Source organism: Vanacampus margaritifer, chromosome 18 (assembly GCF_051991255.1).
Source record: "Vanacampus margaritifer isolate UIUO_Vmar chromosome 18, RoL_Vmar_1.0, whole genome shotgun sequence".
Classification (NCBI taxonomy): Eukaryota; Metazoa; Chordata; class Actinopteri; order Syngnathiformes; family Syngnathidae; genus Vanacampus; species Vanacampus margaritifer.
The window spans coordinates 2394253-2408824 of NC_135449.1; the positions used below are offsets into that span (position 1 = coordinate 2394253).

General features: G+C 39.5%; 3 protein-coding genes across 4 annotated transcripts; 1 reads left to right on the top strand and 2 right to left on the bottom strand.

Moving 5' to 3' along the window:
• Window positions 1-944: 944 nt before the first annotated feature.
• Window positions 945-3663, bottom strand: cript (cysteine-rich PDZ-binding protein). Of its 2 annotated transcripts, none has more exons than XM_077551710.1 (5): window positions 3503-3663; window positions 3245-3310; window positions 2468-2522; window positions 2268-2371; window positions 945-1314 (listed from the first exon to the last, which is right to left on the bottom strand). In XM_077551710.1, the coding sequence occupies exons 1-5, from the start codon at window positions 3516-3518 to the stop codon at window positions 1250-1252; spliced, it is 306 nt and encodes a 101-aa protein (XP_077407836.1). In that variant the 5' UTR covers window positions 3519-3663; the 3' UTR covers window positions 945-1249. The 2 variants fall into 2 exon arrangements, with proteins under 2 accessions (XP_077407836.1, XP_077407835.1); XM_077551709.1 differs by having other exon boundaries at window positions 2264-2371.
• Window positions 3664-4071: 408 nt separating this feature from the next.
• On the top strand, window positions 4072-5785 carry pigf (phosphatidylinositol glycan anchor biosynthesis, class F). The gene is made up of 5 exons (XM_077551036.1): window positions 4072-4427; window positions 4704-4795; window positions 4873-4989; window positions 5252-5360; window positions 5520-5785. Exons 1-5 carry the CDS (start codon window positions 4200-4202, stop codon window positions 5631-5633), a joined length of 660 nt encoding a protein of 219 aa, XP_077407162.1. The 5' UTR covers window positions 4072-4199; the 3' UTR covers window positions 5634-5785.
• Window positions 5786-10606: 4821 nt separating this feature from the next.
• On the bottom strand, window positions 10607-14393 carry cox7a2l (cytochrome c oxidase subunit 7A2 like). The gene is made up of 3 exons (XM_077551781.1): window positions 14227-14393; window positions 11336-11470; window positions 10607-11125 (listed from the first exon to the last, which is right to left on the bottom strand). Exons 1-3 carry the CDS (start codon window positions 14296-14298, stop codon window positions 10985-10987), a joined length of 348 nt encoding a protein of 115 aa, XP_077407907.1. The 5' UTR covers window positions 14299-14393; the 3' UTR covers window positions 10607-10984.
• Between the last annotated feature and the right edge of the window lie 179 nt (window positions 14394-14572).

Consider the following 14572-nt stretch of genomic DNA (forward strand, 5'->3'; position numbering starts at 1 on the left):
GGCGGAGCTCATGGGTTTTCCGTGTTTTTAAGTACTTTCAATGCACTCACATGACAAAGAAATAGACAAAACAACAGCATAAATTTTCAATGTCTATTGAACTATCCCATATAAAATGGCAGTTTTAGTCAACTCAAAATCAGTCACATTCAAAAACATTGGACTGCCTTTGCTTTTAAAAACTATCACTGAGAATATCATCATATCTAACTAATGTGATTACTTAAGTTAACACATAAATAATGTTGAAGAGTTCAAATTTCATGAACAAATAATTGTATCATGACCAAATGAAATGTAACTCATATTAGAGCATACCACAAATGTCTTTGTTATAGCAGAAGATGTTATCTGTCGGAGTCATGTGCATACACAATGAACTACTACTAAAAAAAAAAAAAAAAAAAAAAAAAAAAAAAATCTGATTTTTTTTTTGGGGGGGAGATAAAAAAAAAAGCGGAATTACGCGAATTAGCGGACAAATCACATCCCTGTGCATGTTTATTACTCAACACAATCTGTGCTACCTTTAACGTAACCATCCACTGTCAAGCTAAAGAATCATCTGCGTTAACTCTTTGACTGCCAAAAACGTTAAATAACGTTTAGTAAAATCCTATGGAGGAGTGCCAAAGACGTTAAAAGACGTTGGTTTCAAAACAGAGGTGAAACTAACCATTTTCTATTGTTGATTACTGAAAAACGGAATAAGGTAGAGACAAACTTTTTTTTTCTGATGAAAGATGAGAGTCCAATCTTTCATTTGGTAGTATGTGTGTTTCCATAGTCCAAACACATAATTTTCTGTGGACCTTGAAAGATCAGTCAAAATGCTTAAATCGGCTGGCACTGGCGACATCCCGTTTCTGAAAACGTCTGGCAGTCAAAGAGTTAATATAATGCAATATTTTTTTGTGATTAATCAATGAGTTAACTATGACATCACCAATTTAAATATTTGTTTATTGAGTGACGTGTATTTGAAATAAGTCGAATGGTTTCCCCTTTTTTTTTTTTTTAAGACTGAAGATTTTACTAAAAAATATAAATCACATCATATACACACAAAACATTAAAAGCAAAAACAAAAAATTCTGAAAGGCTCAACTACAACTAAATGTAATTGTAGTTACACTTGTAATCTAGATGACTGTATTGTGACTTTTACACTCTAGCAAAGTGTTTAAGTGTGGCTTGAGAGGACCTTGTGGGGAAGAGATGACAAACGTCTGACATTCAGCATGGTCAGTCACACCGACGTCTGCTTGTAGTTGGTGGTGTCGATAACCTTCTTTCCGCACATGGCGCAGATTCCTGAGGAGATAAAGGAGCATGTGAGCTGGCCACAAACGGTAGAATTGTCATCCATGGGTGTTGCTTTGTAAAAATCTCTTTTTGGGTTACAGCTGGGACAATGCCGGATTTGTTGGTAGTCTTCCTTCATTCTGCACGCGCACACAAACAGCCGTTGCTTGTGAGTGTGACCGCGAGACTAGTTAACAGCATGTGCTTTCCGAATTGGATGGAGGCCACATAAAATACGACGCTCGTCCAGCCCAATGGCAGCGATACGTGAGAAAGAAGCGAACAAAGTAACAATACATCTGGTTTGTGACTGAAGACAAAATGAGTTTTGTTATCAAGTTGAGCCATTTGGCAGCAAAATGGCAGTAAAGGGCCTAATAATAATAAAAGGTACGACAAATTGGAAGGCAAACACCAATTACCACTGTTTTATGGCCATGCAGCAAATGTAAATCTGAAACCGTTTTGAAATTACAGATATCAGACCACATTTCCTTGTCAGAATATTCTTTTTTAAAAGGGAAATTTCATGAATTTAGTGCGATCCATTTAGCCTCAGTTGCTTTTGGACATTATTTTGGCAATCAGTTTCACGCTACAAATCAATCCAACGCTCAGGGAGAAAAAGCACAATTGTGCTTCACAGTGACTTCTTGACCTTTTCCCAGTTTTTTTTAATATGCCATTTTTAATTTATTCGTTTGGCATTTTTTTATTTTTACGGCCTTTTCTATCATGACGTGCATCGTGTTGAAAAGCCACATGGGAAAAAAATCCATTTCATTTCAAGACATGACATGAAAAAAAAATCACAAGAGAAAAAGGGGGATATTGTGGTTTGAAAATGTCATTTTCTATTCAAACCAAAATGTGGCTAAGGGCGTGCGTAATGCATTAAGATCAAAAACTATTCTCCCACAGGCAAAAATGAATGGATGAAGTTCATGGTGCGACGTACCAACCTTTCTTGTAAGCGCAACCTTGGCAGTAGTGCGATCCCGACTGATGGACGGAGCTCTTGCAGATGCGACACTTGGCGAAACCCGTCTTGCTGTATGGGTCGAACCTGAAGGGGGGGGGGGTTGAATCTATGCATGAGAATCTGGGTGTAGACAATACTTTCCCATTTCTAAAACTACAGCGTTGTTGACCTGATTCTCACCTGGCTTTCTTTGAAGTCAGCAGCTTGTTTTCGTTGCGCTTGCGGCCACCACTTTCTGGAACAAAAAAAGGAAAATATTTTACACCACAGTGCAGTGAACTGCCTTCCAAAATGATTGTAATTGCATTTAGATACCACAAGATGCTTTCTTTATTAGACAAGGCAATGGGCCATTAAAGTATGTAGATCTCCCCCCATTTCAATACAAAATAAAACAAATCCCAAAAGGTTGTTTTGAATGTCATTTTCTTTTCTTTTTTTAACATAAATCTGTTTTTGTTTTTTTTTCAAGGCAATATGCCCCAGCCTATCCCATAACTCGGGAGCATCTGTGTGGAAAATGAAGTGACGTGTGTGCATGGAAGGAGCACAATGCTTTTCTTTTAGTTGGGCAACTATGACATATTTGGATTAGCATGCTGTAAACCAAGTGTGGAAAAGAGCCATAGGATTTTACAGCCTTTGACAACTAAAGTGAGCCCAACTTACTTACTCATTACATTCTTCATTTTAATGTGTAGTTACAGCTAAACTTCGTTGGTTATGTTAAGACCTGAGACTTGGTGAGTGTTTTGAGATAAAACGGCACTTTAACAAAACACATAAATTGGATTGACGTAAATTGACTTTAGGACTTCTTCAGCTATAAATCTTTGGTGTGGAGTTATAATACAGGGCAGCTTTAACCAATACCTCCAATCCTGTCACGTTGAATGAACTTCGATTTTTTTCTCTCTAGTCTCTAGACATTTTATGAATGTGTAACCTTCATCTTACCTATCGTATTCCGTGCTCCGTCCTTCCAAGTGTCAGGGGTGATGACTCTACCAAGCTTCTTCTCGCCTAAAACAAACACATACAACAACAAGTCACACGCACTGATATGAGAAAGAGTTAAATTTCGATTTTAGTACGTCAAACAGGAAAATTTTGAGCAAGCAGTTAGCCATGTCTTACGAGGACAGTACGTCGTTTGGGGAAAAACAAACATTTGGCTCAGATACGAACACAAACAGACGTTTATCGTGAACTTACACTTTTCACAGACCATATTTCCGTCTTATTTGTGGCAGTGCTTTCTTTAAAGTGATGAAAATAAAACAGCAATTCGCTGTTGGCCTACTCTATTACGACGCTAGCTAGTTTAAAGTGCTAGGTTTGTAAACTTCCGGTATTGATGACGTAACTCATCTGATTGGATCAAATGTCGCGAGATTTTGAAACGTGATTCGATGACAGCTTCCTATTTCAGTTTAAAAGCAAATTGTATTTCGTAGCTTTCGTATTGAAGCAAATTATTTGTTTTTACTAAAATATAAGAAATACACACATCAGTAAGTAGGGTCGTAAAATACCGGTTCTTGAAGATGTCAATGTTGCGGGATTACTGTGATTGAGTGACAGCTATTCCACTTCTAAATCGACTTTTATTTAGTTATGTAGTATTTTAGTATTTACTTCAATATGTATTACTTTAAAAATATTACAAACATAAAATAAATTGTCTGTTAAAAATCTGTTAGACAGAGGGAAGACCGATTGGTGGACATGATCTTCCGGTCTGCTCATCAGACTGATCAAATGTCTGAACAGTGATTGGCTGGCGGAAGTATGTGCAACTCCATATTTACGGAAGTGATGCACAACTGTAGGTGAACAGTTCACCTGAGCCTGGACCCGCTTCAATCTCAATTTTTAAGCTACTAATTAGAATTTCGAGTCGTCAAGCGCCATGTGGGACCACGAGATCCGAGCCATGGCGAGCACCCACGCCATCATCGCCGCCTCGATGCTCGTAGCCACCGTCGTCCCTGCGATCGTCGTCCCGGGCTTCTCTGTGTATGACACCCACCTGCTGTGGATCTACTCGGTATCCGGGTCCGTCGCCGCAGTCAGCGTCGCCATCTTCTGGCTGCTCGGCATCTCGCCGCCGACTAGGAAGCACACGCTCGGATATAAGGTTAGAAAACACACGGTTACGAGTGTATTTTAATGGAAACGTAATGCGCTTGTTTTGCTTCTTCAAAACAACGGAATGCTTTCATCAAAATGCACAAATGATCAAGAATTAAAAACTTGCCATGATGTAAATGGTAAATCAGTTTCATACAGTGCAACAGCCCTAACTTCGCTCCACATACTGCTGAGCCAATGACTAATGCTTTCGTCAGACTGTCATCCAGTGAAAAGTTGATTATTGGACTTTTTAAAAGTGATTTTTCCATTCTTTGTGCAGTTGTCCAGGTTGTTTCGTTCCTGTTTGTACTTCTTTCTGTCCTGCTTGTTCTTCCACACAGTGGTGGTTCTCTACGGAGCTCCCCTGATCGAGTGAGTAACTTACAAAAGTAAAATTAGAATGAAACAAAAAGTTTATTGTACAATGACACAAAATATTCATATTTCAGCTCGGCTTTGGAGACTTTCTCTCTGGCCGTACTGTTGTCCTCGCTCACCACACTTCGATGTCTCTGCATGCTCGGACCAAACGTCCAGGCTTGGATCAGAGTCTTCAGTCGCCACGGGTAATGAGTTTTTTTTAATAAATTTTTTTACAAGGCGTCATTTGGTCAATTTGTTTTCATTTTTGGGGGGCTTTGTGTTGGCAGCAAAAATGTTATTAGCCTATGCGGGAGCTTCGAGTTTTCCAGTAACAAAATTTACAACATCCACCATTTTCATTCATTGGGCAAAGTTATTTGAGTTGGCTTTTAAGCCCGGGTATTAATGTATTTGGACCCCTATGTTTATTTTTTAAAAAGCAACATATGTGTCTTTACTTTGCAGAGCAATGTCTGTCTGGGACACTTGCCTCCAGATCACGGTGACTTTGACAATGTTGGGCGTCTGGATTGGAGCTTTCCCGATACCTCTGGACTGGAATAAACCTTGGCAGGCAAGGAACATGGAAAAGTTGTTGAGTCATGTCTCAACTAGAGCTTCATATATTGCAAATGACTTTTTCTAGTTACCATAATAGAGTAGATAATGATTAAGACCCCCCCTCCCCCCCTCCCCTCTTGCTACTTTATCGTTGCTGGATTTGTTTTCCCAGGCTTGGCCTATATCCTGCAGCCTGGGCGCCATGTTGGGTTACCTGTCGGGCCTGGTGGTGGCGCCGGCATGGATTCACTACCATCGCAAGCAGCTCACTTACAAGTGTAAATGATGGACCAGCCTTATTTTCCACTCGCAGCCGCTGTATTCCTTTCATTTTTGCCTGCTATTTATTTGGATTCCTGATACGATTATGACGCCACTGTAATATGAGCCACATGGTTTTGTACTGTCATTTTTACATGAATAAAAAGTATTGCTTTAGTTGTTGTATATTCTACGTTAATGACTCAAATAAAATCCATTGCACATTTTTAAAAAAAATTCTAGAATGTAAATGGTCAATACAGAATGCGTCAGTACTGTTCATGTACCACTAGAGGGAGCCAACATACCACTAATAGATACTTCATCCTGTCAGGAAGATTAGATTGTAACAAAACTAATATTCACAATAAGACACAATCATTAAATATTATAACAAATACAAACAGCAGCATTGCCAAAGAAACAGGAAATTATAATCCAAAAAGGTGAAGAAAAAAAAACATTCAGATGTTGGTAGCCTATATGGTAAAAGCTAAGTAATAAAGTGTAATTATGCTACAGTAATATTAGTAATCAAATTGTTCCGATTGGCTGCTCAAGAGGCTAATTGAGGATTCTGTTACTTCGTAGCACCTGAATGTGCTGTGATGAATGCGGTTCTTTTTTTAAGCGCCATTAATCTCTTCGCCTTTGCTCAGAACGTGCATTTCAAACCCTAACACAGACTTGAAATGCAACCATGACAAAAATTCTAACACGGGTTTGAAGCCGCAATGTGAAACTTCATCACTGGCTTGAAACTGCACTTTAAAATAGATTGTTCATGACATGAGTGTTGGCGCTTCATTAACTTTTTTTTTTTTTTCCACTTTAGGTGCATCTGTCCATTTTGCCCCACGTTTGAACCCTTATTCCAAATCCAATCAGTCCAATTCTGCCATGCCTCAACATGTCCGCCAACTAATCTGACCTCATCCTGTTTGCTCCATCAGGTGTATTTTTAGGAGCGCAAGCACATCATAAAGGTGTTATGTTAGCCTTATGATGGATTTGTGGACGGGCGTCTCCGGTGCCTCGATGCATGCGGGAGAACGTTATTTATTCATTATGTTCCGGGGGCGAGCAGAGGTGATTTGTGACACCTTAACATCACGGTTCCCAGCGTTCAAGGCTGGCTGGAGTAAGTGGCCTTGATTTCGGCACACATGATTTTTTTCTTCTTTTAACTGTTATCAAAAAATAAACCTGCAGACATTTTAGGGTCCTTCCCCAGGAATCGTTTGAAAATTCACCCCCCAAATTCAGTTTGACTTAGCAACATGAAATTTGGTAGACATATCCATCTTGAGCAGACCCACCAAAAAGTCTCAAAAAGCCATGCTTGAAGAAAAAAAAAACTGGAAGTCCACCGTTTTTGGTTTGAAACTGAAATGTTATAGTTTTTTTATGGTCAGAAGTCAATTTTACTGAGCAACATGAAATTTATTAGTCAAGTCTATCGAGAGTGACGCCACAAAAAAAAAAAGTCTCAAGAAGTCATGCCCAAAAAGACACAGGAAGTCAGCCATTTTGCTTCATAGCATCCACTTTAGAGTTATTTTGACCATTCCCAGAGGCTCAAATTTGGAAAATCTAGTCCCAGATGCGAGTTTCACTTAAAAACACAAAATTTGGTAGTTAAGTATATTGAGAGTAAAGCCACAAAAAAAAGTCTAAAGACACAGGAAGTCAGCCATTTTGCTTTATAGTGGCTATAGTGGAGTTATTTTTGGCCATTTCCAGAAACTCTTAACATTTTGAAAACCAATCCCAGATGCATATTTCACAAAATTTGGTAGTCGAGAGTAGAGCCACAAAAAAAAAGTCTCAAGAAGCCATGCCAAAAAAAGACACAGTAAGTCAGACAAAAACGTTTTGAGAAGCTTCTAAAAAAAATTTTTTTTTTTAAAAAAGACACGAGGAAGTCTGCCATTTTGTTTTGAAGCAGCCGTTTTTGTGTAACTTTGCTAATTTCCAGGTCTCCTTCAAAGGCAAACTCAAAACACAATATTCTTTCAATTTGTCAAGATACACTTTCCATCCTGGAGACCCTCCATCTTCTTTATTATCCCTCTTGCATCACCACAGCCCACTTCAGCAGTCTTGTTTTGCGGTAACAATGGCTCCCTTTTGTTGCAACTATGACAACATGTTTGCCGTGCGGTAACACGACACTCCAACGACCCTCCAACTGTTAATGAAGCATGTGGAGTGCACAGAGTAAGCAAACGAGTGGAAGGGGGCGGGGGTGGGGTGGGGTGAGATGACCGCCTTGTAAAATGTAAGATGGGTGAGACTGATCAGAAGACAAATGGAAAGTGTAACCTCGCTCGGCGTCTTCTCGCTCACTTCCTGTCCTGGCTTGGCTGCTTGCTTTGACTTCCTGTCTGCACAAACAGGTCGGACTTGAATTTGAAGAGGCTTTTGCGTAGAATAGTGGCACCTTGGCTTCAAAGGTGCCCCAAAATACAGGTTTTTCCCAGTCAAAAAGCATTTCTTGGTTGACGGTTGGCTTTGTGCTGATCACAATTTGACTTGCGTGTGTGTATGAAACACGCTTACAGCTTGATTGAAGTCAAGCGTGACCTTTTAACTCGTTCACTGTCAGCTGTTTGAGAGCATTTGGACTCATCTTTCAAGACCTAGCTATTGTTTCACCAGAAAAAATAATTTGGTATCTAGATTTACAGATACAGTATATGAAACAGTTCACATTTACCATCAGGGATGTGATTTGACCAAAGTGAAATTATCTGAAAATTTAGCCGGGGGTCCGGGGGCCGCTGGCACCAAGCTAGGTCCAGGGCAGTGCCCTGGTGGGGGGACAAGGGGGGCGTAGCCCCCCGGAGCTCATGGGTTTTCCGTGTTTTTAAGTACTTTCAATGCACTCAGATGACAAAGAAATAGACAAAACAACAGCATAAATTTTCAATGTATATTGAACTATCCCATATAAAATGGCAGTTTTAGTCAACTCAAAATCAGTCACATTCAAAAACATTGGACTGCCTTTGCTTTTAAAAACTATCACTGAGAATATCATCATATCTAACTAATGTGATTACTAAGTTAACACATAAATAATGTTGAAGAGTTCAAATTTCATCAACAAATAATTGTATCATGACCAAATGAAAAGTAACTCATATTAGAGCATACCACAAATGTCTTTGTTATAGCAGAAGATGTTATCTGTCGGAATCATGTGCATACACAATGAACTACTAAAAAAAAAAAAAAAAAAAAAAAAAAAAAAAATCGGATTTTTTTGGGGGGGGGGGATAAAAAAAAACGGAATTCCGCGAATTAGCGGAAAAATCACATCCCTGTACCATGCAAGTGTGAGGTACCTAAACTTTTTCTGCCTTCCTTGTTGGAATTTCTCTTCCTCATACTCCATGTGACAATTTGAGGTTCAACGTTGCCATCTACAGGGATTTGTTAGTCATTTCAGTTGTTTACAAACAAACCTGCTATTAACCGTTCATCAAATATCCCCAGCGATGTATTGTGGCAGGCAGAACAATTACAAGTTCTTCCACTAGATGGCAGACTGTGTAGACTTGACACGTTTAATCACGTTCTGTATTTGAAAAAAATACTGCATGAGCCTCGGGCCGTGGGTTCTAATTTCATCATTCATTTTTAATTCAGTTCTTGTGTATTAGCTCAGAAATAAATGTAAATATATAAAAATAAAATCAATAAATGTTTCAGTCAAGCGTTTACAGGCAGATGTTCAGTTTTACTTCTGCGCGGAATGCGACATGAAACATGAATTGATTAACTCATTCACTGCCATTGACGGCTATAAACGTAAAAAATTAATTTGAACTATTTCTATTAGTTTAATTTTTTTTCCCACTTTTGTTGAAAATGTAGATTTTTTTTATTGTACATTTAGTTTTGTACATAAAATTTGTAATTAATCGTGAGTGAACTAGTGAAGTCATGCGATGCCCCGAATTTTTTTTAATTTCTTTCTTTCTTTCAATTCATTTATTGCCGTTGAAGGCTATAGACGTCAATTAGTCAATTAGAAAATTAATTAAAAAAAAAGTTTAACTTTTTTTTTTACTTTTGTTAACAACAGTATGAAAACCTATAATTTGTTTTATTGTACATTTAGAACATATAGAATTTGTAATTAATTGTGAGTTAACTAGTGAAGTTATGTAATTAATTACAATCTTAAAAAATAATATAAATTATATATAATATATATATATATATATATATATATATATATATATATATATATATATATATATAAAATAAAAATATATTTTTTTAATAATCTTTTTTTTTTAATGAATTTATGGCAGTGAATGAGTTAAATTTGACCTTTGTCCTTACAGTACGGCACGCCTGCCTATGTGTTGTCTGTCGATATTAACCCCATTTATATTGCGGTGCACCTTCCCTCACCTTGGGCTTTGTACAACTGATCATAATAAAACACAAGTTCAGGCACGTACGGTTTTACTTTCAGCTATCTGGCGTTGGATTCAACCTATTCGCCACCAGTGGAGCAAATTACAATACTGTACACTGTAAACAAACAGGAAGTGCCATTTGCCAGGCGTGAGCCGAGCAGGCGCTGTTTACTGAGGACTAAGCTGCTAAATTAATTCAGCAGAGACCACCTGTTCAAAAGCTGCGTCGCGTGACCTTGCCAGAAGATCAATACAAACATCATGGCCAAGTGATTGCTTTAAACTTGTCGAGAGAGAGAGAGAGAGCGCAAGGAAGTGAGTCACACTTAGGATTTTTTTTTTTTTTTAGCATTCAGTGGGCAAAATGCAAAAATCAAATATGATGCTGCTATACAGTCAAATCCAGTTGGCTCGCATTTTGGTTTAAAGGTGACTTTTTGGGGGTGCTTTGAATTACATACCTGAACCGACGACACTTTGGGAGTTGACCAGATTGCTACCAAATATGAATCCAATCCATCTTTTCATCACATTTGAAATAGGAATCATAACAACAATGACATACTTGTTTCCCCTTAAAATTTATTCAATTAAATATCTTTTTTTGTACAAAAGAAAATTTGACATTGTTTTGTTTGTGCGGGATAAATTGTTTTGTTTTTTTTTAGATTTCCCAGGTGTATGACAGACAGAAAAATGGGAGGCTCATCGTTGGGTTGACATTTTGAGTGGCAACAAGTCAAAAGCCCCGTTTCCACCCAGCGGAACAATTCGGCACACTTTGGTACGATTCGATTTTTGGCAGTCAAGAACACGGCGTGCGTTGTTGTTGTTTTCCGTGAGTTGATTGTCATACTACTCGAAACTGCGCCGAAGCGGGCAGCTGGGTGGAATCATGGCGAAAAAAGTGTCAAGTGAGGATCAGTTACGGTGACGGCGGTCACCGTTTTCTGGGCTGGGCGGCCATGTAGAGCGCCACCAGGCAGTAGAGACCGCCCCCTATGGTCAGGGCCATGGTGGTGCGGTACAGCAGCCGGTCGGGGAGGCCGCGCTTCAGATAGACGGGGACGCCGTCATTCTTCTAAAATATACAATGAAAAACAAAACAAAACGTTTCTTGGCTTGAATAAAAGAAAGTTGTTGCAATTAGAGTGAAACATCGATACTCTAATTACGCTTGTGTTATTGATTGCTGCGTTCCCCCTCGGCGGTGCGCTTGCGATTGATTCGCGGGGGCCAAATGGAAAAGAAAACTGTAGTGAAACGTGTTGCTTTTTGAGAACAGGATTACCTGGAATATCTTCTGAAAGTGTGGCACCTTGTTGGCCACCGCGTACTCCACCTTGGACGGCGTATCTGACACCACTTTGGTGGGCACGGCAAAGGTCATGGGTGGCGATTCGGCCGGTACGACTGGTTTCAACCCCTGCGCAATGAATGGACAAGCAGTAAGTCACAATGTCTATAAGGCACCTTATAGCAAGAGTGTGCGCATGTTGCAGCTTAAACAGTACTAACAGGGATGTGATTTGACCAAAGTGAAATTATCTGAAAATTTAGCCGGGGGTCTGGGGGCCGCTGGCAGTGCCCTGGTGGGGGGACAAGCCGGAGCTCATGGGTTTTCCGTGTTTTTAAGTACTTTCAATGCACTCACATGACAAAGACAAAACAACAGCATAAATTTTCAATGTATATTGAACTATCCCATATAAAATGGCAGTTTTAGTCAACTCAAAATCAGTCACATTCAAAAACATTGGACTGCCTTTGCTTTTAAAAACTATCACTGAGAATATCATCATATCTAACTAATGTGATTACTAAGTTAACACATAAATAATGTTGAAGAGTTCAAATTTCATGAACAAATAATTGTATCATGACTAAATGAAAAGTAACTCATATTAGAGCATACCACAAATGTCTTTGTTATAGCAGAAGATGTTATCTGTCGGAGTCATGTGCATACACAATGAACTACTAAAAAAAAAAAACAGAATTTTTTTTTTTTGGGGGGGGGGGGTAAAAAAAAGCGGAATTCCGCGAATTAGCGGAAAAATCACATCCCTGTACTAAACACGGTCTCCTGGTAAATATTGCATTCGTGGAAAAAGAACTAAGCAGATGAATCCATCCTTTTTCATCCACCTCAGTCTTACACCGCCCTCTGCTGTCAACTGACATTGACGTCAAAGTGCCCTCGGGCTCGCATTGTAAACATCACAGTTCACGTTTGGCCTTGCGAGGTCGGCAATGCAAGCCCGGAGGCACTTTGACGTCAATTTAGTACTCACTTGGGTGCACATTCCCACAGCCATCGCAGCTTCATGCATTCAGATAATGAGATGTGTGCATCAGTGAGAGTCTCCAGCGTAAACGTTGTTACACCTGAAGCCCGCAAATCTGCGGATTGACTTCAAACTCTCCCTTCTGCCATTCTGCTGTGTTACCTTCCACACAGGACTAGAAAAAAGCAGATGAGAGAGGAGCTATAAAAAATAATAATAAAACTTTTTTTTTTTTTTTTAAAGCCGTTGACACTGAAATTCAAGCGAATCTCTCCAGCCTGGGGAGGTGACCGGATTACGCGGCGTGTGTGTTAGCAGATGGCGTTATAAAGCAGGGGGAATTAAATGTGGCATACAAACATGCAAGCGTGATGAATGGTGATTTATAATTGGCATTTCAAGGGGGGTTACTTAAAAACAAATTTACACTAGCATAGCAGCCGCACATCTGTTTCATATTTAGAGCGATAAACTAGAAAAACATATGAGCGTCCATCTTGTCATTATGGAATTTAGGCCACATTGTAAGAGTTTTTTTCTAGCCAAGTGCCAGCATTTGTGTTCCTGAAATAATGAAGTTGTCACATGACCTGCATGCAATGGTGATAATTACGGTGTGCGAGGGCGCCAAGATGAAGGTGCTAAGATGCAACAACTTCACAGCCGCCACAACGTGCAGTCAGACCTCCAGCTAACCTGCCGAAACCGGATCAACCATTTTCCCACCTCAGATTCTGGTAACTTTCACACTTCTCTCTTTTTCTGTAGTTCCTTGAACTAAAAGGTTTGTTGTAATATAACGTGTAAGTGGCAGTAGTCAAAACAATTAGAGATGTAAATTGCAGGAGATCCTACTAAATAGTGTTTCAATTAGCCGATTGTATTAACAGGATAATTTATTTGCATTATTAAACAGAATAACATGCATGTGATGTGCGGCTATTATTTTTGACCAATTTGGGATGCCTTCCTCACGCCCTATTGTAGTGTCTGTGACTTTGAATGTGTATGGCTTTAAAGGGTAGGGCCTGGCCTGGTGAGTGACATGGGTGTCAATTAAGAGAGTGTAGAAATGATTGGCTGTTAACTGGCTAGCCCGTTAGCGTGAGTTGTGGGCATCGGCAGCTCGTTTGTTAATGTGATTATTATGTGGTGACTTTCGTATCGCTTGTGCAATAAGCCACGGTACTCCCCTAAAAAATCCCTAAAGAGTCGAGGGCACACTAAAAAGTAGGATATTTTATGATTTTGATCATGCATTGTATAGGGCCGAATTCTTCATTTGGCATTTTGGCTTGGCAAGAGCGCCTTCTGGCATTCTTGTTCAAATTCCAATATATATGTAATACGGCAAATGGTACCGCTAAATTGAGTACCGCCACAATCATGTAATAACGTGTATGATGAACAGGCAAGGAGGCTTTATCAAAAGGTCACATATGACAAGGACACATCTGCTAGGTATTGAATTTGAAATCACACAAAAGCCAGTTGGTGAGTGAGAGATAACCTTTGGCAACAAAAGGTGGACGGGAAAGGTTAAACGAAGGGCTTTTGTCAGGATAGAAATACTGAAGACAAATCAACTTACAATGCTTCATTATCTAATTATGCAACCCGGCAGGATCATTTAAATCCGAAGGTGGGGGGGGGGGGGGTGAATAAACAATACATTGTCAAGGGTTAAACATGAAACTGATTATGCTATTTCACCCCAATTCAACGTATACAAATAAAAGATATTCAGTTTTAATCGATTACACGACGTGGATGTTCGACAAAGAAGTTCGCATTTCACGCAGGCACGGACGCAAGCGAGCACGGCGCCATGAAGGTCACCGCGCCGACCGCGACCGTCCTTCTTTGGAGTCGTGCGCCGGACTTGAGAGCTCACCTGGGGGACGTAGGCCGTCGACGAGGAAGACCCGGCAAGCTTCTGTGTAATACCGCTGAATTTGTAGTACATTTTTGCGCGGACACGTTGGTCACAACAAAACCACCCGGTGGAAAGGGCTTCCTGCTTCGGGCGTCGAGGGAAAGTGACGTCATGGTCAGGTGGCTCTTCCTTGCCGTTTTTATTGGAGGGCCGGCAAAGAAATAAAAACTATCAAACAATTTAGGATTATCTGTGTTTTATAGTAAAACGCAAATAAATTATTAATAGCGTAGTTATTTAAATACGTCTTTAATGTTGCACAAAAAAAACATAGTACTAAACAAATAAATAAATAAATAAATAA

Excerpts from the sequence above, each read along its gene's own strand:
- cript (XM_077551709.1), bottom strand. Across the intron at positions 2,523-3,244 it reads CGGAGCACGGAATACGATAG|AAAGTGGTGGCCGCAAGCGC; the intron begins GTAAGATGAAGG and ends TTTTTGTTCCAG. Across the intron at positions 1,315-2,263 it reads TGCGCTTACAAGAAAGGTTG|GAATCTGCGCCATGTGCGGA; the intron begins GTACGTCGCACC and ends TTATCTCCTCAG.
- cox7a2l (XM_077551781.1), bottom strand. The coding sequence starts at position 14,298 with ATGTACTACAAATTCAGCGGTATTACACAGAAGCTTGCCGGGTCTTCC. Across the intron at positions 11,471-14,226 it reads CGACGGCCTACGTCCCCCAG|GGGTTGAAACCAGTCGTACC; the intron begins GTGAGCTCTCAA and ends TTCATTGCGCAG. Across the intron at positions 11,126-11,335 it reads ACTTTCAGAAGATATTCCAG|AAGAATGACGGCGTCCCCGT; the intron begins GTAATCCTGTTC and ends TGTATATTTTAG.
- pigf (XM_077551036.1), top strand. The coding sequence starts at position 4,200 with ATGTGGGACCACGAGATCCGAGCCATGGCGAGCACCCACGCCATCATC. Across the intron at positions 4,428-4,703 it reads AGCACACGCTCGGATATAAG|TTGTCCAGGTTGTTTCGTTC; the intron begins GTTAGAAAACAC and ends TTCTTTGTGCAG. Across the intron at positions 4,990-5,251 it reads AGAGTCTTCAGTCGCCACGG|AGCAATGTCTGTCTGGGACA; the intron begins GTAATGAGTTTT and ends TTTACTTTGCAG.